The 23,095-nt window shown below is 37.2% G+C and overlaps 1 protein-coding gene across 1 annotated transcript; it reads left to right on the plus strand.

Annotated features, from left to right (window-relative positions):
• Positions 1 to 1,756: 1,756 nt before the first annotated feature.
• On the plus strand, positions 1,757 to 18,404 carry LOC311300290 (protein NLRC3-like). Its single transcript, XM_084424511.1, has 12 exons — positions 1,757 to 2,474; positions 3,377 to 3,448; positions 4,818 to 4,934; positions 5,411 to 5,527; positions 5,779 to 5,892; positions 9,068 to 10,831; positions 13,722 to 13,895; positions 14,558 to 14,731; positions 15,395 to 15,568; positions 16,178 to 16,351; positions 16,997 to 17,170; positions 17,689 to 18,404. Exons 2-12 carry the CDS (start codon positions 3,399 to 3,401, stop codon positions 17,693 to 17,695), a joined length of 3,039 nt encoding a protein of 1,012 aa, XP_084280637.1. The 5' UTR covers positions 1,757 to 2,474; positions 3,377 to 3,398; the 3' UTR covers positions 17,696 to 18,404.
• The last annotated feature ends 4,691 nt before the right edge of the window (positions 18,405 to 23,095 follow it).

Below are 23,095 nucleotides of genomic sequence, written 5' to 3' on the forward strand. Positions count from 1 at the left end.
CACCCAGCAATGTGTAATTTCTTTGCATCTCCTTTCGAATACAACATTCAAATTACTAGACAAAAAATTATATCCTGAGAAAAGTGGATTTTGAGGGGTATACCGCCATTGACCTCCATTCATTCTGCACTCGTCCTGTGAGCGCCCTCATATGGAATCAGAGTGGAACTGCAACCAGTTCAGAAGCCGGAAGTGTACTGAGAGTGAAACTTCTCGCCATATTAGACATTCTCTGGATTTAGGCAGCGACGTCACAGATTGTGACTATTTTCGGGATTCTGATTGGCTAAGGTGGGATTGAGCTTCTCGTTACACTGCCACCTACAGGTTTGGCATGCTCTTGACAGCATATACACAGGTTCGTGTGCACGATGTTATTTTTGAAAAACAAGACAAGATATGATAATAGAGATTATACAAGAATTACAGTCACTTAAGCAACTCAGTATAAAAGTTCAGTTTTTGTGGGTTCCGGCTCACATTGGGTTGAAAGGTAATGAAGAGGCAGATGGTTTAGCTAAAAAGGCCATAGAGCAAGAAATAGTTGATATTCAGATTCCTTTCAGTATATCAGAAATTAAATCAATTATCAAAAATAATATATGGAAATTATGGGACAAAGATATCAAAGGTAGGCATTTGTATCAAATTCAGTCATCAGTGAGTAAGGGAAGAGTGTCAGGATGGAGCAGAGGTGAAGAAAACATGATTACAAGGTTACGATTGGGGCATACGAGGTTGAACAATACAATGCATTTAATAAATAAACATCCAACAGGGTTATGTGAGGTTAATGAAACAGTCGAACATGTTATGATGTACTGCAGGAAGTATAGACCCCTTCACGGTTGACGTCACAGGAGAATTCGCAGTTCGCAATGCGCATGTCGGGGTCAGAAAGTTCATTCCATCCCATTGAATTGTGTGTTAACCAGAGAATTTCTCGTCAAGAAATAAATGCCTACTTGTTGTGTCGTGAACTGTGAAAAGTTTTTCAGGATTCCTGCAGGATCTCATCCGTTAATATAAAAAAATAGACGACATCTGTGTAGATAGATACTGCTATCTGCTAAATCTGTAGCATGACATAGGTCACAATTAATGCCAGATATCAAACAGTTCAAACTAAACTTCACTTAACTATTAAACCAGTTTACAGAAAACATTTGTTTACTTACCATGGCTTATCTCTACCGTTGTCACAATAACTGTCAATAACACCACAAACACAAGCATCTTTGATCGTAGCATTGTCCTAGTCTGCCCATTTATAAAAAATTTAAATAAAACTATGAACAGTTTTCTGTACACTAGCCGATAACGTTAAGCTATGCAGGTTAATAGTTTTGTAAATGTCAAGGACCTGTGTCATGGTAAAGACGGAGTCTGCTGCTAGTAGTTAGCTGCAGGCTAGCGCCAACATTAAGTTGTTAAGAGCCATGGTAAATAAACAAATGTTTTCTGTAAACTGTAGACTGGTTTAATAGTTAGGTGAAGTTTGATATCTGGCATTAATTGTGAACTGTGTCATGCTACAGACTTAGCAGATAACAGTATCTATCTGAATAGATAGCAGTACCAGTGAATATCTGGCCACTTGCTAACGTTGTCTACCCACAATATGCCGGTCTATTAGCCGCACCACTTTTCTGACCCCATGCTGCGCGCGCACCCAACCTAGGCATTCGATGTTTACAAACATTGAAGGGGTCTATACAGCTGAAAGAAATGAGTTGAAAGAGGAACTAGAGAATAAGGGTGAACAGTTTGCAATTAAGAATTTATTAAATCCAGAAAGAAACATCAAATCATTATTGTTGCAATATCTAGGAAGAACTGGTCTGAACAAGAGAGTGTAAGTGTTGATATTTTTTTTATAATGTTTTTCTTTTTTTCTTTTTTTCTTTTTTCTTTTTTTTTTTACTTTCTCTTTTCTCCTTCTAATTCCGCTTGAGAGGATGAGGGTGGACGGAGGAGCTGAACACGCAGCGCAGAATGAAACTCTATAAAGACTCTGGGAGGGTGGAGGAGAGAGAAGAGAAAGGAAAGGTTGAAGGTGTTTTAAGTTGAGTTGGGAGGTTAGTCAGGACTCAGGAGTTTGTAGGTAGAGTGTAAATGGTCCTTTTCAAAGATAGGTGGCGGTAATGCACTTATAAGTCTGCGATCCGCCGTAAAGCAAGAAGAAGAAGAGAAGATGTTATTTTTGAAAACAAAGAGGGGTGAAATGTGGAAATGTGCGTTTATGAAAATAGCTATCCACGTGTAAACGTAGCCTTATTTACAAGCGCCATTTTACACCCGGCTTTAAGAATCTTTAAATAAGAACAACGGATCATCCAAGTATCAAGTGATGTTTGTATATGTAAGTTTGATGCTGTTGATGGAAAACTTGAGCCTCGAGGTGTTTAATAACTTTATATTCAGAGCAAGTGTCCCTGTGTGGCGAATGGAAATTAACTTACTTCCTCACTAACGTAAGTAACCATGAAATATTAAAGTACATTACACACGAAATTCTTAATATACATTTCATTTTTATACTATTCTTTTTTACTTATCAATAATTGGACATAGACATAGGCCTATAGCCTAGAGACTAAAATTGGGTAAAAACCTGGGTAAAAATCTGGGTAAAAACAAAACATTAGACCTACATAAAGCGTATTTTATGTTAAAATACGCTTTATGTAGGTCTAATTTTTTGTTTCATTACTAAAAGCCAAACTTTCTTGAAACCACAGTGTTGTAACACTTTTCTCTTTAACATCTGTTGGTTAGTTTTAACTTTTTTTGTTGTTGTTGTTTTCTGTTTCTTAAACTGTACTTTCTGTGTAAATGAATGTCAATTATAAAGAGTGCTGTTGTCACAATCTCCCTTTATATATGATGTAATTGTTATTGAAAATTTAATTAAACTAAATCAATAGGAAACATTTTATTTTAAAATAGTTGGAAAAGATCTTGAACAAATATCTGTGTATGTCAGTCAGTTTCACAGATGTATTAAATGTGGGCTTACAGTAAACTGTCCCATTTGTACAATATTTGAGGCTTCAGTGGAAGAACATTAAACTCTAGTGTTACAAACTTCCCAGTCTGTTCAGCCGAGATATTTCTGTATTAAACACACAGATGAAATACTGGTGCAAAGGTGACAGATCTGACTGAAGAAGAGAATCTGCTGATTCTGATGATACCAGTTCTGAACATTCATTAACATGATTGATAAAATCACATTAAATGTTGATAATTATTTGATTAGAAATCAGAAATTTGATTAGTTTTGTCTCCATAAACACACTGAAAAAAATGTCAAATGAAATGTATTGTATTTGAGTGTGTGTGAATGAGTGTGTCTGATCTCTTACTCGAGCAGCTTCATGAAGACTGAATGAATCATGGACGACACACACACATTCAGACATGGAGATTCTTCTCCAGGATTCAGGTACTTCAATCTTCATATGATCTTAATGTTATAGAAGACTCATTTTCTGCACATAACAGGGTGTTGTGTGTGTTTGCCAGGGTTGGTATAGTGATCTGTTGTCTCTATCCTATTCTGGTGCCGGGATATACAGTAGTTGGAGCCACTCAGGGTCTTTAAACACTTTCCAAAGACACACAGATACAGTAGACAGCTAGATGATATATGACATTTAGGCCTGTCGCGATAGTCGATAAGTCAATTAATCGCACGATAAAAAAAAAAAGAGCTCGATAATTTTTCCGGCCGCGATAATTCCATTTGCATGCTTGTTTGTTTTCCTCGTCTCTCTCTCTCAGTCTCTACCATAGGGTCTCTACCAAAGAGACTGGATGACCACTCTTGGTTCTTTAGCGTATAGGAGGAGTGAACTCTCTTGTCAGTTGCATGGTCTTTGTGTGGGGAGGCGGCGCCGCGGCGCTTGTTAGTCACATGGTCTTTGTGTAGGAAAGCGCCGGCGGGACTGTTTGCGGCGACTGCCGGGAGAGAGAGAAGACGCTAGTTGTGAGTTGCGACAGCGAGCCCGATCACATGAAAATGCGTATCTATACCACGAATGTTATTTCTCGTGCCATTTATACGCCAAAAATAGTTTTTGCGTGCATATGATACGCTCTTTATGGCGTGTAATACGCACGCACTCCTCACCCCTAATCCTAGTGCGTAGCATATACACGCAATAAAGCGCGTCTCCGTCTTCCCGACAGTACACAATCACTTGACAAAGTAACAGGAGGACAAAGTAACAGGAGTAACAGTGCAAAATTGTGCGATATGGCTTGTTGAGGCTTTTTTTTTGTTTGTTTACAAAGGTCCTAACTGTCAGTTTTGCCTGTTATGGAATGTATCACTATTTATGCCTAATGTCTAAAGCCTAATGTTTAATATTTTTTGAAGTGCAATTTTGTTTACATCCATTTTATTTATTAACAGACATTTATTTTGTTAACAGACACTAAGAGTCCATTGCTTTTATTGTTTTTGGTTGTTTTGTTCATTTTTTTGGATATTTAAAATGTTTTCCGTTTTCAATGTTTAATATTCTTTAGAAATAAAAGTTTATAGATCGTTGAAAAGGTGTACCTGCATTATTATGCCATTATAATTATATTAAATGAAAATGGTCTCAGAACGACAATATTATCGTTTATCGCGATAATTTCTTGGACAATTTATCGTCCAGCAAAATTTGTTATCGTGACAGGCCTAATGACATTATCCTTGGACAGTCTCACTCTTCAACACACTGTCTTAATAGACAACCTTCTCATGTGGGATTTATTTTCATGTTAAATCAGCCAAGTTGATTCTTGTCTCTGTTCTGTTAAAGTCAGTTTAAGGGTGACAGATCAATCTCACTGGAGTCCAGCTGTGTGTCCATGAGGAGTGACGCGTCTATGGCGAAGTCAATCAACTTTAAGGGAAAACACTCATCAGCTGATCTGAGGTACAACATTTTTGTTTAGACAGACAGAGAGACCACAGACACACACAAATAATGCATGTATGGCATAATTTGGCAAATATCCACTTATTATCAAAACTCACACTATTATAAAGCGCTGCAATAGCAGGAGTCGAGCACAGGATCAGGTCTCCTCTCACAGCTGATCCAGAGCTTCAGTCCTGATGTTTGACGGACAGACAGAGAACTTTGAAAAGCGCTGAGCTTGATTAAGTAACTGTATTTGTTATTAGTTACTTTCCGCCTCTAGATATACTTGATACCCTGAGGGTCTCGTCTCACACAGGGTCTTTATACACTTTCCTATTAAAAGAGCACACATCTATGTCAATAAACAGGTGAAATGATCCTTGTACACTGTAATCTCTCTTCAACATTTTCAGAAGCTTTTCTGCATCTGGATGTAAAAAAACAAAAAACCATTGCCAAAATGAACTCTTGTCTGTTTTCTATTGAAGCCAAAGTTGCAGACAGAAATCAAACCCATCGGAGTCCAGCTGTGTGTCCATGAGGAGTGACCGGTCTATGAGGCAGCCAATAGCATTTAAAGGAAAACACACATCAACTGATCTGAGGTACAATATTTTTTATCTAGAGGAACTAGATCAGCTCTTCCCTGATCTTCTCTGGAGCCCCTAACACAACCACGACACATTTTCTTATGTCTCCCTCATATAAAACACCTGTTTCAGCTCATCAGCTCATTAGTAGAGACTGCAAGACCTGAATAGACAGATGGATGGTTTAATGTAGATAAACCTCATATAGAGACCAATCTATCCATGTAAAATAAACTATATATATTCTTGTCTGTATTCTGTTGAAGTGGATTCCCCCAGCAGAGATCACAGGCACCAGAGTCCAGCTGTGTGTCCATGAGGAGCGACCGGTCTATGGACAACATGACATCTAAGAGAAGACAAACATCAACTCAAATGAGGTACAACATTTCTGTCTAGACAGACTCATCCTGATAGTAACTCACTGTACCCAGACTATCCATTATTAATAATAGAAAAAGTAGAGATGCACCGATTGATCGCCTGGTGACCGGAATTGGCCGATTTTCAAGTGATCGGCCATGACCGGCGACCGGCCGGTTAGTCTGACATATGCCGATTTTATGCCGGTCAAATGCACCCGACATGATTAACATCGCGCAACATCAGCATCACACATGCAAACGGAACGCAATAGGAAACCTCGCGAATTACGGCCGTTTCACACCGCAAGCGTGAGCGGTGCATGAGCAGCGTGTATTTTTTTCGCCATGCATGTTAATCAACGAGTGCATTCACACCGCGAGCAGGAGCAGCGCGTGAGCAAGCAGGAGCGTCGCGTGAGCAGTGCGCGGGTTTTGGCGACGAGTCTATATTTGCTGCTGCTCACGCTCAATTAAAGTGAAAGCAGACTTTTGATGGACAAAATAAGTATTAATTAACACAAAAAAGTGCCCAAAATGCACAGTGTGTTTTAACAAGAAGTAGGGTATGTCAGAAAATAATATTTATAGAAATTTTACCCATTTAAACTTGATTTTATTATTCAGTTTGGGTAAAAAAATACTAATTGTGAATAATCAGAAAAATTAGACACTCAAACTAAAATGTGTTTGCGTCAAAGTGTGAAAATTATGAATCAGGTCACATTTCTTTTTCTACTAAAAAGAGTTCATTATTGTTACCATCAGTATTTCACAGACTTTCAGAGCCTCTCAACTCTTTCAGGAAGTTCAGGAGCTGCAGGTTATGGAAGTTCATTAAACCGGCCTTCAGATTTTCAGATTGAATTGAATGTTGATTTATTGAATTCAATAATTTGGACATTGTTGCTCATTTTTACCTTTAATATTATAGTAATGATCAAGTGAAGCAGGTCCACTGTATAGTTTACTGCATTAGATTTTTCCCTACAAAATGTTCATGTATCTCAGATATTTCCAGATTTATTTGAATTGAGAACAGAATCAAATAATGAAATTTATATCAATATCCAATTCCTAGAGACTTGTGCAAACGACCAAATAACAGTTTTACTGATATATAGACCAACAGCACTGTTGCTTGTGTGATATTGTCTCATTATTTAACCCTCTGGGGTCTGAGCTGTTTTCTGGGCCCTGGAGGTGTTCTGACATGCTCTGACATTTGTGCTTATTTCTGTTACTTGTGACATTTTCATGGCTAAAGTCTAATTACACTGTATTCAGCACAAACTCTGCTACAATAATATATCAACAGCATGTGTGTAAAAGTTTGTAGTTTTGAGATAATGACATTTATGCGTGGTTTGTGAAAATACAAAAAAAAATTCTCACTGAAATAAGGTCATGAAACCCATACTTATTATTTCTTCACAAGACTTTTGAAAATTGTATGACGTAGCCTAGAATATTTGCTCTAAAACTATGTGAAAATCACCCTGACTGCTCATTCAGAGAAGACAATATATTGATTTAAAATTTTTACGACGTGTTTTGTGTGAAAAAGCAATATGCGAAGGGGCGGATCATCTCATTAATATGTAAGGCTTTTTACACCTGAGAAAGACAAAGACACTCCCTAATGGCCCTATTAGGAGCTTATCAGGGCCCATCATTCTGACCAACCTTGCACAAAGAATGAGGAGATTAAAAAAAGAATGGCTTTTAAAATTGTTTGGATTTATTTACAACATAATCCAAAGATACACAACAAAAAAAAAAAACACTTATTGATAACAATGATCCAAAGAAAGAGACCTTTGTGCCATTCCTAAAAACATTGTACATACCTTTCATTTCCAAGGTGTTTGATTTTCACTTTACCATGTTCATGTACAGAGACATGTACTGTGAATGTTGAAGTCAGCAGGACTCAGTGGCATCTGGGCCCTGAAAAAAAAATTCACAGAATACACACACACACTCACACAAATGTTTCCAACAATATATTATATAATGAACACAGGTTTGTTGTGCCTTGTAGGTATAGACTATGCGCAGTGCTGCATAAAATAATAACAATATAGCAGCCTATATACATTTTCAAAAAGATTTCAGTAACAACTAAGCTAGAGAAAAATATATTGATTATCATGTTACTTCAAATGTTTCCATTCGTTATGATGATATGAAATGAGATAATAGTAAAACATGAAGCCGTTTGGAGCGTTTTGCTTTTCCAAAATATGATGCATTCAAACGCGATCGCGATCAAAAATATGATACATTCAAACGCGATCGCGCTCAAATATAAAACATTATGGTTAGGCCTACCATATACATATCTACGTTTGAGCAGATATCCACAAACACAGTAACAGTAAACACGGGTCTAAATATTATAATATTCACCATATATCTAGCAACAGTTCAACTGCAATGTGAAATTTATGCAATAATAACAAACTAATATGTAAGAATTTCTTACCTTATCTTTCTTGTCTTGAAATCGCATTCTTCTTCTGGGGTAAAGCCAATGTAAACTCACGTCTTTCAAACTCGACGAAAAGCAGAGACTGATGAAGTGTTTTGTTTTTGAGGTAACGAGCGCGTTCGCGTTCCATGTGGAGATTTGCATGTGAATATCTTTTGCGCGAGTAGGCGTGGCCAAATTAACTGTAATGAGCAAGCGTTTGAGAAGCTGGACATCTTGTTGGTTTTATACAAATTACTTAAACAGAAAATATTTGTTTTCAGTTTGAATCCGATCATTTAAAAGTACACACTTAAATGTTTATAAAGGTATATGGCTCATAAATGTGTGACAAGTATTCGCTGAGTTTTGTTTCAGTTTATAGACGTGCTCAAGAAAAAAAAGTTCACCGCGACGGAGAGGCAGAACGCACACCCTGTTTATTTTCTTTATTTTTCAAAAGCACAATGTTTTGATTTGATTGTAAGTGGACACATACAAAAGTAGAAATATCACAGATTCTTTTTTTATATTTATTTTTTCTTTATGACCATAAATGACGGAGTAATTTAAGTTTAAAGTGCTACAATGTAAAAAAAGTCCAGCAAAACGCGGGGGCGCGTTTGCCGACCTCAGAGGGTTAATTAGAGAGTGTTGGTATTTTACTAAAACTTTTCTCTTTATGTTTTAATCTGTCAATCTTTCACTGGTCCAAAGCAGATTCAAATCAAACCTGCTGAAGAAGTTTCAGTGTCTGTATGAAGGAACAGCAAAGCAGGGAAACCCAACACTCCTGAATGAGATCTACACAGAGCTCTACATCACAGAGAGTGAAAGTGGAGAGATCAATAATGAGCATGAGGTGAGACAGATTGAGACACAATCCAGGAGAGCAGAAACAGAGGACACACCGATCAAATGCAATGACATCTTTAGACCTTTACCTGGACAAGACAAACCCATCAGAACTGTGCTGACAAAGGGAGTCGCTGGCATTGGGAAAACAGTCTCTGTGCAGAAGTTCATTGTGGACTGGGCTGAAGGGAAAGAGAATCAGGACGTCCAGCTCATATTTCCACTTCCTTTCAGAGAGCTCAACTTGATGAAGGACAAAACACTCAGTCTTTCAGATCTTCTTCATCGCTTTTTCTTGGAAACTAAAGAAATGGAAATATCCAGTGATGAATATAAAGTGTTGTTCATCTTTGATGGTCTGGATGAGTGTCGTCTGTCTCTGAACTTTAAGAGTGAAGTGAAACTGTGTGATATATCTGAATCAGCCTCAGTGGACGAGCTGCTGATGAACCTCATTGAGGGGAATCTGCTTCCCTCGTCTCTCATCTGGATCACCTCCAGACCAGCAGCAGCGGATCTCGTCCCCTCTGAGTGTGTCCATCGAGTGACAGAGGTACGAGGCTTCAATGAGCCACAGGAGGAATACTTCAGGAAGAGAATCAGTGATCAGAGTCTGGCCAATACAATCATCACACACCTGAAGTCCTCGAGGAGCCTCCACATCATGTGCCACATCCCAGTGTTCTGCTGGATCTCAGCCACTGTTCTAGAGGAGATGTTGAGTGAAGCAGAGAGAGGAGAGATTCCCAAGACTCTTACTCAGATGTACACACACTTCCTGATCATTCAGACCAACATCAGACATGAGAAGGACTATGAGAAGAGAGTGAAAGATGAAGACATGATTCTCAAACTGGGGAAACTGGCTTTCCAGCAGCTTGTGAAAGGCAACCTGATCTTCTATGAGGAAGACCTGAGAGAGTGTGGCATTGATGAGGCAGAAGCATCAGTGTACTCAGGATTGTGCACTCAGATCTTCAGAGAGGAGTTGGGCTTGTATCAGGGGAAAGTCTTCTGCTTTGTTCATCTGAGCATCCAGGAACATCTAGCAGCTCTATATGCACACATTCACTTTACAAATGAGAACAGAAATGTGTTTGACAACACCATACAAAGTTTCTTTACTAAAATCTTAAACCAGAAGAAATATCCTTCATTATCTGAGCTGCATCAGAGAGCTGTAAATAAGGCCTTCAAGAGTAAGAATGGACATCTGGACCTTTTCCTGCGTTTCCTTCTGGGTTTCTCATTGGAGTCCAATCAGACTCTCTTACGAGAACTACTGACACAGACTGGAAGCTGCTCCTACAACAAAGAGGAAACAGTTCAGATCATCAAACAGAAGATCAGGGAGAATCGCTCTCCAGAGAGATCCATCAATCTGTTCCACTGTCTGAATGAACTGGGTGATGATTCTCTGATGCAGGAGATCCAAGATTATCTGACATCTGGAGAAATAGGAGAAACCAAACTCTCCTCTTCACAGTGGTCAGCTCTGGTTTATGTGTTGCTGACATCAGAGCAGAAGATGGAGGTTTTTGAGCTAAAACAGTTTATTGGAGCACATAATACAGCAGATAAAGTTCTTCAGAAGCTGCTGCCTGTGGTTAAAGAGTCCAGATCAGTTCAGTAAGTCACACTGACAACAGTCATTACACTGATAAAACATGATCATATTTATGCGTTTAGCATGTGCTTTCGTACCAAAGCAATACTGTAAAATGAGAAATTCATATATATCCTAGGTAACCCTTTACAATAACAGTACATGAATAATCATATACTAATCCCTGAATTAATAGTTATTTCAACATGAACTCATGATTAGCAAAGATATGAACTAATCCTAAACCAATGTAGAGCTATAAAGAGTAATAGAGTCATAAGGATTCACACATGAATAACAGAAGCCTTAACTGTTAGTACATGTTTGATAATTAATGCATTAATTAACATAGGGGTAAACTAAATCAACCAGGCTCCATAAGAATAAACAAGTACTCTGAATTTGAATTAAACATGATTTCATATCTTAGTGCACGTGCACATGAAGGGGGGTGTGGGGGGTAAAGGAGAGAGAAGCATGAAGAGGGAAGTTAGCTAGAGGAGAGATGTCCTTACAACGACTAACGTTAAAATTGTATATTCTTGATAATTTTGATATGGCCGACACACAGGGAGGAGGGAGGAGGGGGAGGGGACGGGATGAGGAGGAGGGAGGGTCGAGCTAGCCTCCGTTTTGTTTGACAATACTTCAAACGTCAACAAGAAGTGACATCACCCAACATCGCTTAGAGCAGCTTTAACTAGAAGGAAGAGATGATCGGTTCACGAGCAGCTTTAACTGAGGCTAGAGCGATCTGTCAGACACATTAAAGAGCCACAAAACGGTATTTATCGTTTAAATTTCTTTAAAAAATGACCAAATTTGAAGGGTGAGACTTTGTGTTTCATATCAAAAGTAGCCTGGTCTGTCCTGTCTGTCAGTGTGTTGTCAGTGTGTTGTCGGTGGACTCTCTGCTCCGCCATGTGTTTTCTCTGCTCTGTGTGAGATCATGATGTGGCGTGAGAGAGGCGTGGCTTGTTGGACATAGCAACAGTAACTAAAGGGGCAACAGTAACTAATTGAACGTTCGTCTTTGCGAACGTTCAATTGTCGTGTCACTATAGATCTTTGTTTGTATCTTTAAACTAACTTTGCAAGTGACCTCTGTATATTACTTTCTGCCCTTGGTATGTGTATTGCTTTTAACATCCTTCTACGTAGGCTACCCCCTTCTCTACAGTCACACCTTTTTCAGTAAGAGACAATATTTGCCCCCTTGAATCAATTTTTCCAGTGCATTTTTTACTTTTATAAATACCTTTATAAATTAAATAATGCTTTAAATAAAAAAAATAAAAATTCAATAATTAAGCAAATAGCTGCCTGTATTTATGAATGAATGCTGCTGTTCTGCTGTGGCTTTTGTTGGAGCTATTATTATGTTATGGTATTATGTATTATTATTATTCTGACAAAACTGAACACCACTTAATATTAACACCTTTCGTTTGTTGAACTGTTGTATAAAAAAAGTCACATTTGCATTCGTGTGGATATTCGTATAATGTGATTAACATTAAACAGGAACTCACACAGTTTTTTTGAACGAAGAGAGATTGAATTGAATTGCCTTGCCAAATCGCGCTATACTGCCGTTCTCGACCATGTACCTTTGTAAAAGTGGGTATTTAGCACTTACTAGCAAGAACAAATATAGACACAGACTGTGCATAGAGATCGATTTAAGATTCAAACTCTTCAAAGTTTCAAAGTTCCTGTGATCACATTACGAATATCCACACGACTGCAAATGTGACATTGATTTTATACAACAGTTCTACAAATGAAAGATATTAATATTAAGTGATGTTCATTTTAAACAGTATTGTCAGTATTTTTTGCAACAAAATAATAGCTACGAAATCCACAGCAGTGTTGGTGAACGAATCTGCAGCTTTGAATCAATGATTCAATGATTCATTCATAATTACAGTCACTTGCTTTGTTACTGAATGAATGAATGACTCGATGACTCACTCATAAAGACAGTGACTTACTGCCACCTACTGGCGGTTTTAATGTAAAATTTATAAGCATCACTTTGTTGTTTCCATCATTGCATATTTCTCTATTGATTTTTTTTATTTAATAAAATTGTTTATAAAAAAATTGGTGAAGGTGAAGGCGAAGGTGAATCGATTTTTTTTCTCCCAGCCCTAAAAATATTTGTTCAAGCTTGTAGTAAAATTTTATGAATTTATGCATAATATGAATTTCTACATTATTTCTAAATTATTTGTTAAGGATATTGAGTATTGTCTGTAATAAATAGAGTTCATAAACCTCTGTTTGACTAGTTTATTCTGAACCCGCTCAATAAGTGCCGCTTCGCCCTGCCCACCACAAGCACATTCTCAACCTGTGGGAAACACTGATATATACAAAAAAAGGTTTACCATCAAGTCACTGAAAAGGATGTTTAATCTTCATCAAATTCTTTCCAAAGCTTCTGAGCTCATTTTACTTTTGATAGTTTTTGATAGTGTTATGGTGCGTATTTCTAGACACTTTTATCCTTATGTTGATTATTCTCAGGTTAGGTAAAGTATGTCAAATCTGTCCTAAATCATAAGCATCTGAATTTTCATACTCACAATCTATAGGTCAGAAGACTTCTTCATGTTCTGTTCAGTTCAGTTTATTAGAAATCAAAGACTTTTGGCTGGCAAGCTTCTTAGTTTCAGTTAAATATAGTTTTATTATTGACAGGTTAACTAGATTACAAAAAGGCATACTTCTAACAGGACAATTGCATATTTTCCACAACAATAGTTATAAGCATGATTGGATGATGTGAAGAGGTGACAACTGCTTTCATATACAAATCTGTTGAGGAGAAATGCATATATATCTTATCATTTATATCAGTGTTTCCTGAACTGAGAGACTGAAGAGTGTCATTGTTCTCTACAGGTTGAGGGATTGTGGTGTTACAGATGAAGATTGTGCTGATCTGACTTCAGCTCTGAGATCAAACCCCTCACACCTGAGAGAACTGGATCTGTCATGGAATGAAGTAGGAGATTCAGGAGTCGAGCTGCTCTCTGATCTACTGAAGGATCCTCACTGTAAACTGGAGATACTGAGGTAAGATTGTATAAAATTTCCCAACATAGTCCTCTATTTTAATGGTAAATAATGGCTGCCATACAAATAAAAAATCTACTGTGAAATTACTAATGGAAATGTTGATTTTTATTTTCATTAGATTTTTTCCAATGTGTCTGACATCATTTTACAACATTAATGATAGATTAAACATGACTGGATGATGTAAAGATGTGACAGCCGTGTTCATATACAGATATGTTGATGATTTTTGGGTACCTGCATAAAAAAAAAATGAATATTTGGTTAAACTTGATTTTAAGGTGTCATTGTTACAGTGTAATTATATATTTAAGTACTGAGTAATATTAAGCAGCTACATGTACTCACTATAGGGTTAGGGTAGGATTAGGATTTGGTTGAGGGTTAGTTACGTGTAATTATGCATAATTTATTGTTATTACTATGGTAAGTTCATGTAACAGATGTAACAAGGACACTGTTAAATAAAGTGTTATTGAATATTCTTGTTATTTTTCTGATATGGAAACTAACTAATCAAGCAGTTTGTAGAAGTGGGTCTGAACCTTAGACTGGACCTGTTAATGGTGCCGTGGATTAAGTGTCTGATTGTGAAGTTCCTCTGATCTGAGCTGTAGATCCTGAACTGAGAGACTGAAGAGTGTCATTGTTCTCTACAGGTTGAGTGATTGTGGTGTTACAGATGAAGATTGTGCTGATCTGACTTCAGCTCTGAGATCAAACCCCTCACACCTGAGACAACTGGATCTGTCATGGAATGAAGTAGGAGATTCAGGAGTCGAGCTGCTTTCTGATCTACTGCAGGATCCTCACTGTAAACTGGAGATACTGAGGTAAGATTGTATAAAATTTCCCAACATAGTCCTCTATTTTAATGGTAAATAATGGCTGCCATACAAATAAAAAATCTACTGTGAAATTACTAATGGAAATGTTGATTTTTATTTTCATTAGATTTTTTCCAATGTGTCTGACATCATTTTACAACATTAATGATAGATTAAACATGACTGGATGATGTAAAGATGTGACAGCCGTGTTCATATACAGATATGTTGATGATTTTTGGGTACCTGCATAAAAAAAAAAATGAATATTTGGTTAAACTTGATTTTAAGGTGTCATTGTTACAGTGTAATTATATATTTAAGTACTGAGTAATATTAAGCAGCTACATGTACTCACTATAGGGTTAGGGTAGGATTAGGGTTTGGTTGAGGGTTAGTTGCATGTAATTATGCATAATTTACTGTTATTACTATGGTAAGTTCATGTAACAGATGTAACAAGGACACTGTTAAATAAAGTGTTATTGAATATTCTTGTTATTTTTCTGATATGGAGACAAACTAATCAAGCAGTTTGTAGAAGCGGGTCTGAACCTTAGACTGGACCTGTTAATGGTGCCGTGGATTAAGTGTCTGATTGTGAAGTTCCTCTGATCTGAGCTGTAGATCCTGAACTGAGAGACTGAAGAGTGTCATTGTTCTCTACAGGTTGTGGGATTGTGGTGTTACAGATGAAGGTTGTGCTGCTCTGACTTCAGCTCTGAGATCAAACCCCTCACACCTGAGACAACTGGATCTGTCATGGAATAAAGTAGGAGATTCTGGAGTCAAGCAGCTTTCAGATCTACTGCAGGATCCTCACTGTAAACTGGAGAAACTCGAGTAAGATTTTATAAAAGTCTCAACGTCGTCTGTTTTTCTCCTGTGGTGAATACTGAATGATATACAACAATAATATATACAAAAAAGGTTTACCATCAAGTCACTGAAAAGGATGTTCAATCTTCAGTGGATTATTTCCAAAGCTTCTGAGGTCATTTTACTTTTGATAGTGTTTTATGGTGCGTATTTCTAGACACTTTTAACCTTATGTTGATTATTCTCAGGTTAGGTAAATTACGTCAAATCTGTCCTAAATCATAAGCATCTGAATTTTCATACTCACAATCTATAGGTCAGAAGACTTCTTCATGATCTGTTCAGTTCAGTATTTTAGAAATCAAAGACTTTTGGCTGGCAAGCTTCTTAGTTTCAATTAAATATTGTTTTATTATTTACAGGTTAACTAGTTTGCAAAAAGGCATACTTGTAACAGGACAATTGCATATTTTCCACAACAATAGTTATAAGCATGATTGGATGATGCGAAGAGGCGACAACTGCTTTCATATACAAATCTGTTGAGGAGAAAGGAGAAATTCATATATATCTTATCATTTATATCAGTGTTTCCTGAACTGAGAGACTGAAGAGTGTCATTGTTCTCTACAGGTTGTGGTATTGTGGTGTTACAGATGTAGGTTGTGCTGCTCTGAGATCAGCTCTGAGATCAAACCCCTCACACCTGAGACAACTGGATCTGACAGGGAATAAAGTAGGAGATTCTGGAGTCAAGCAGCTTTCTGATCTACTGAAGGATCCTCACTGTAAACTGAAGATACTGTGGTAAGATTGTATAAAATTTCCCAACATAGTCCTCTATTGTAATGGTAAATAATGATTGCCATACAAAAAAATTTATAATGGAAATGTTGATTTTTATTTTCATTAGATTTTTTCCAATGTGTCTGACATAATTTTACAATATTAATGATAGATTAAACATGACTGGATGATGTAAAGATGTGACAGCCGTGTTCATATACAGATATATTAATGATTTTTGGGTACTTGCATAAAAAAAATGAATATTTGGTTACACTTTATTTTAAGGTGTCATTGTTACAGTGCAATTCTATATATAAGTACTGAGTAATATTAAGCAACTACATGTACTCACTATAGGGTTAGGGTAGGATTAGGGTTTGGTTGAGGGTTAGTTACGTGTAATTATGCATAATTTACTGTTATTACTATGGTAAGTTCATGTAAAAGATGTAACAAGGACACTGTTAAATAAAGTGTTATCGAATATTCTTGTAATTTTTATGATATGGAAACTAATTAATCAAGTAGTTTGTAGAAGCGGGTCTGAATTTTAGACTGGACCTGTTAATGGTGCCGTGGATTAAGTCTCTGATTGTGAAGTTCTGCTGATCTGAGCTGTAGATCCTGAACTGAGAGACTGAAGAGTGTCATTGTTCTCCACAGGTTGGAGGATTGTGGTGTTACAGATGAAGGTTGTGCTGCTCTGACTTCAGCTCTGAGATCAAACCCCTCACACCTGAGAGCACTGGATCTGTCAAGGAATAAAGTAGGAGATTCTGGAGTCAGGAAGCTCTCTGATCTGAAGGAGGATCCTCATTATAAACTGGAGACACTTCTGTGAGTAGTGATGATTAAAACTTTTCATATTTTAATTGAAAGTTAATTTAGTTTCTTAGTTTTCTTTCATTGTGATGTTGAATTACTCACTATAAACATGTTTAATAAGAGTTTAATTCTTAATTCTCTTTAATAGTTTATAGCAACAATTAAATATCTTCAAGTTTCTTTTTATTTCAAACAATTCAATATTTTGCTTTTATCATTGTCAATGTCAATTGCAATAAAAGATAATGGTAAATATTTATCACTAGTTTCTTTATCATAAATAAACCTGACCCAGTGACACAGAAAGAGGACAGTCATACAGGGTTATAGATAAGGGTCAAGGGTCATCATTCATGGTGACTTAGAAGCAAAATCAAAATCTGAATGTTTAAAAACAGCTTTAACAATCGTGTATCGCAGTATTATATTATAATCTCTCACTTAATCATCCAAGTAGTTTCTTTTAGTTGTTCTAAAGTTGATAATGCAATAATGTCGCACACATTTGACTGTCTGTGTTTTACTTACAGGTTCTAGATGTTAGTCTGACCTTCTCTGGATCAGCTGATGGAGAATAAAGAGCCTCTACAGACACAATCACATTCAACAGAATCAACAGACACAAACCCACAGTGATCATCACACACACACACATGTGTGTGTAACTTTACAGAATGATCCAATCCTTCATCCAAAGTCAAACCAGGAAACCTTCAACCAGATGAAACTGGATAAATATTCTGAATGTTCAGATCCAGTCTGACCTCTGACCTGTAATGCCTGAATCATAATCATACACTGTTCACTCGTTGGCCAGAGGAGAACTGAGCGACTGAGTCTGGTTTCTGCCAAGGTTTTCTTCTCCATTCTGTCACTGATGGAGTTTGAGTTCCTGCACTGTCGCCTCTGGCTTGCTTAGTTGGAGACACTTAATATTCAACAATATTATTGATCTTTATATATTCCCATTATATGAGAACTGAACTGAGCTGGACGATGACATCACTGTTTTCTCCAGAGTGGCTGTATAGATAAATGAACTAAAGCAATAACTTTTTTACAACAGAAACAAATCAACACTGAATTTACTTAAGCTGGACTATGGTATTATTTTCTTCTAGATCTGTTGTACAGCAGGAACAAACTTTGTTGCATTATTTTCCTGTTATCACTGTAAAGCTGCTTTGAAAACATCTGTATTGTAAAAAGCGCTGTATAAATAAAGGTAACTTGACTTTTGTTTCTACTGAAGTGACATTTATACTGCAAACGCTCTACTACAAACATCTCCATATATAATATTTGTTTAATGACTTAAAGTCCGCGTGAACCGGAAGTTGCAAACGACTTTTCTCCAGTGCTGTGACGTATTTCCCAGTGAAAAGGAATATTGAACAGAGGGCAGGGTTTTACTCTAGCGCTCCTCCTCTCCATCTCTCGCTCATTACAGACTAACGGTTTGAGGGGAGTGGTTAAGCGTTTCCCAAACCAAGCCGTCAAACCTACGTCATCAGGGAAGGTCCTCCAATGCAGAGGGGAGGGGCATTTTCAGATTTTGATTAAAGATTACGAAGCTAAAAAAAATGTTTCTGTGTTTTAACTTGCACGGATTAATTGTTTACCACAAGACTAGTAATATGCGCTAACAAAGTAAATAGGGTCCATTTTGATTTCAGTTGGACTTTAATTTGAGTAATTCAGCCCACCAAACATATTCAAATGCCTTTGATTATAGTAACATTCACAATTAAATCATCTATTGTCTTTTATTTCTTTTTTATTTAAAAGCAATGATACAGCACCACTTTTAAGTGTCAAATGAAAATCTATTTTTTTCATTTAGAATTGCAGAATATACATTCTTCTGTCTTTAATCTATTGCCAACTCCACATTAAATCTTCTATATGAATGATTAACTGTATTCTATTATAAGTCGATTCAGCCGTCAGAGATGAAACTCAGAGTCCAGCTGTGTGTCCATGAAGAGTGACCGTTCTGGACAAACCAGTGAAATCAACTGATCTGAGGTACAGCATTAATGTCTGGATGGAGAGATAGAAATAACTAACTAGATCTTTCTATGTGAGGTTTATCTGTCAAATTAACTATATTAATGCTTGTCTCAATTCTATTATCTCTGTTCTATTCTATTACTAATAGCAACTCACATTACTTTTACATTTTTAATTTGTGGTAATATATTATTGTAATATTTGTTCATGACTCTCTATTAACTCTTTCCCCGCCATTGTCAGGATTCCATCACCTTCTCCTTCCACTCATTCCCTCACTCCGCCCACTCAGTCATTCACACGCTCATAGTCACCTGATTACTAATCACCATCACCTGGACCTCATCATCAGTTCACCCATATATACCTGCTACGAACACTCAGTCATTGTCTGATCTCGTCATTACATGACACTCAGACTCTCTACACTACCTACTTGAATACTCACCGTCGATCCCGATCTTCATCAGCCTGTCTTCAGTCCTTCATCTGAGTTACTCATCATCTGCATCTGCAAGAGAGAGAGAGAGAGACTTGGTTATTCATTCAGTTAAGCTTCATCAGTTAATCTACTTCCTGTTTACTCACCTTCACGCTGTTACCGATCCATTCTGCTATTAAAATATCTAACTTACCATCTTGTCTGCTTCGTTTGTGCAAACCTGACAGCCATTGATGGAAATCTCCAGCTTTCCGTTGTAACACTTCAAATTAAAGACAAACTGAAACACAAAAAATAAGGGGAAACCACATCCAAGTATATTTGCCAAACAACAGTTCAGAACAAATGCATACCAATTTTTTTTTTTTAAATGAAAAATACAACCACACCAGAAATCAACAATAGGCCTACACCACAATCACCCAAAAACAGCTCCAAAGAGTCCTTCACTATCAACTTAGTCCATAAAATGTCCACACAGAAACTCAAACTGATAATATGGGAATATAGATAATGTCGGTGTAATGCTTTTATTGAAACATGTCAGTTTCAACATGTTAAGGAACCTGTAATCCCTGTAATCCAAAGATCAGTTCAAAGTCAGTTCAGTGGCGACCACAGTCTCGTTACAGCAAGTTGAAAAAAAGGGGGAAAAAATATAATCCACAAGGGAAGAAGAGACGAAGAAGAGTTGATGCTGGTGTAAAGTCTGTGGTGAATGCATAGATTTCGGGTAGCAACAGACAAACACAGTTGATGAATTATACGCCCTACAATGACTCATTTCACATAAAAAGACACAGTTGCGCCTGCTTCCATTTATTTGTGATTACAAGAATGCATAAAACAACTATATTCTACGATCTTTGTTCTTGTTCAGATGCTCAGGGCACTGTTTAGCCAGAAACAGGTAGATGGAGTAATATTCCAATGACAGAGTATTCTGTAATTATTGTAATCTAACTATGAATACCTATGTGACTGAAGACGAGAAGCATTTCTTGTATGACTTTTCTTTGTATGTAGATTGCGTAAGAAATATTTGGGTGATCTCACATTAGTTGGTGATGTTTGTATTGATGTGTCACAGGTTTGTGAGTCGAAGCATGCATGGAGATTGGCATCGTATATATCATGGAATGAAGAAAATACAAAGAAAAGCTTACTGGTGGAGAGGAGACCGTGATGAAGCCAATCAGTATATGTATATGTTCATGTCACACACACTGAAATAATACATGCATGCAGAGTTAGTTATGTACCATATTGTTACAGGACTAGAGAAGATGAACCCCATAACTGTAAGGGTATTTGATACCACCAAAGTTGTGCACAGATTTCTCGACATGTGCACCACAAGTGGAAGAAACTGTGGCACAGCTGATGTCATTTATAAAAAAATCAACGATGTCCTGATAGAGCGTAACATACCATGGAAAAATTGTGTCGGCCTGTCAGTTGACAATGCCCCAGTTAACACTGGAGCCAAAAATTCAATTGCAGCAAAAATGCTTAAGGAAAATCCCAGCATTTACATTCATGGATGCCCCTGCCATATAATCCATAACACTGCCAAACACGCTGGGAAGAGGTTTTTGGAAGTAAGTTTCAACATGTTTGCTTTCCATTAAATATCTGTTAAGCTAAGGTGAAGTAAATAATTTGCTATATGACATAATATATGTTTGCGCTCATATCATGTTCTGCAGATATCTGGATTTGACACTGAGGATCTTGTGGTTGACGTTGGATACTGGTTTAAGGGCAGCACAAACCGTAAAGGTTACTTGAAAGGTTTGTAATTCAATTAGCTCCAGTGTCATACACCCAAACTGAGGAAAAATTGGGTTAATTTTGTTTGTTTTTCTTACATATTTTACCAGAATTTTGTGAACTCCATGGCAGTGATTATATGGAAATGCTGCTGTACATTTCTGTGAGGTGGCTGAGTTTGGAGATGTGCATCACCCCCATTCTGCAGCGGTATGGCCCACTCACCAGCTACTTCAAATCTTTAAGTACTGTAAGTCACACATTATATTGGCACTAGTTCAACATGGTTATGTGAGACACCCAATTCTAACAACCTGTCTATTTGCAGATGAGAAACAACCAAGGTTCAGAAGGCTGGTGGAGGCGTTTTCCAATCCCCCGACGCAAGTCTACCTCCTGTTCCTTCAGGTCACATTCCCAGTGTTCTCTACACTGAACCTCCTTCTCCAAAGAGAAAAGGCATCCATATTCCAGCTGTATGAAGAGGTAAATGGGAGGGCAGGGCTATTTTGGCTATTTTGATGTCTCCTTTCTTAAGTGCAACACCCCTGTGAAATATAGGTTGTGTTACTTTGTCAAGAAAGACAATTAAGCTATCTAAAGCTATCTAATTTCAAAACAGCTGAACATATTTTTTTATTCTGTGCACTACATGTGTCCCTTGATAAATTACTTGTACAGAGTGAAAAGATAACTTAATTATCTAAACTTAAATCTACTCATAGTCATTTAACTGAGTAGCAATTGCATTAATAATGCATTTGAATCTTTTTTGACATTACATTTTGCAGATGACGAAATTCATCAAGAAACTCTGTTCGAGGTTCATGACACCAGCAGCACTACGAGGAGGAGAAGTCCATGACATCTCCTTCAAGGACTCACTGCACCAACTGCCAGGTAATGCTTTGAAGTCACATAGGGAGATCACAACAAATACACCTTTTCTATGGATTGAGTGGTCTTTCTGATGATGGAATATGGATACAAATTTTTTTTTTTAAGTATCCCAATAACAATATATTCACCCCTCTGCCATTTGGTAGAAGATATAAGAGCATCAGAAACAGCACTAGTAGATTCAAAGACAGCTTCTGTCCTCAAGCCATCAGAATGCTGAACTATACTCAACCATCTTCACTCTCCTAAATAGCACACTTGTCACTTTTTAGAATTAATCCTTCAACTTAAATTAATCCTTTTTTATTTTACCTTTTCTATTTATCTACTTTCTATTTAATTTATTTTTCTGTAAAGTTGAGATTGCTTTGAGCACAACAAATTTCATGACTGATAAATGTTATTTATGTGTATATGACAATAAACTTGAAACTTGTATAACCCAGAGATATCCTATAAGATGCCTGTATTTGACTAGCTTTCTTTATGTCTTCTGTCTCACTGATAGGAGAAAAACTCAAAGTGGGTTTCACCACCAGAGCTGCGCTCAACAGGCTCCTTGAGGCTGGAGAGGTCACATCACAGAAGGCTCAACAATTCCAGCAGGCAGCACTGGCCTTTTTGGTCGGAGCTGTGGAGTATGCCATGGATAAACTCCCGTTGAAAGATGCTCTCCTGAAGCATGCAAGATTTATTGATGTGCAGCTGAGTGTGGGGTTGAAGATGCCCTATACTTTGTAGACAGGCAAGGGTTTTCACATACTGATTATATATATTTAAGTTTAATGGTCATGATCACAAAATAAATC

The sequence above is a fragment of the Rutilus rutilus genome (assembly GCF_951802725.1).
Source record: "Rutilus rutilus genome assembly, chromosome: 11".
Lineage (NCBI taxonomy): Eukaryota > Metazoa > Chordata > Actinopteri > Cypriniformes > Leuciscidae > Rutilus > Rutilus rutilus.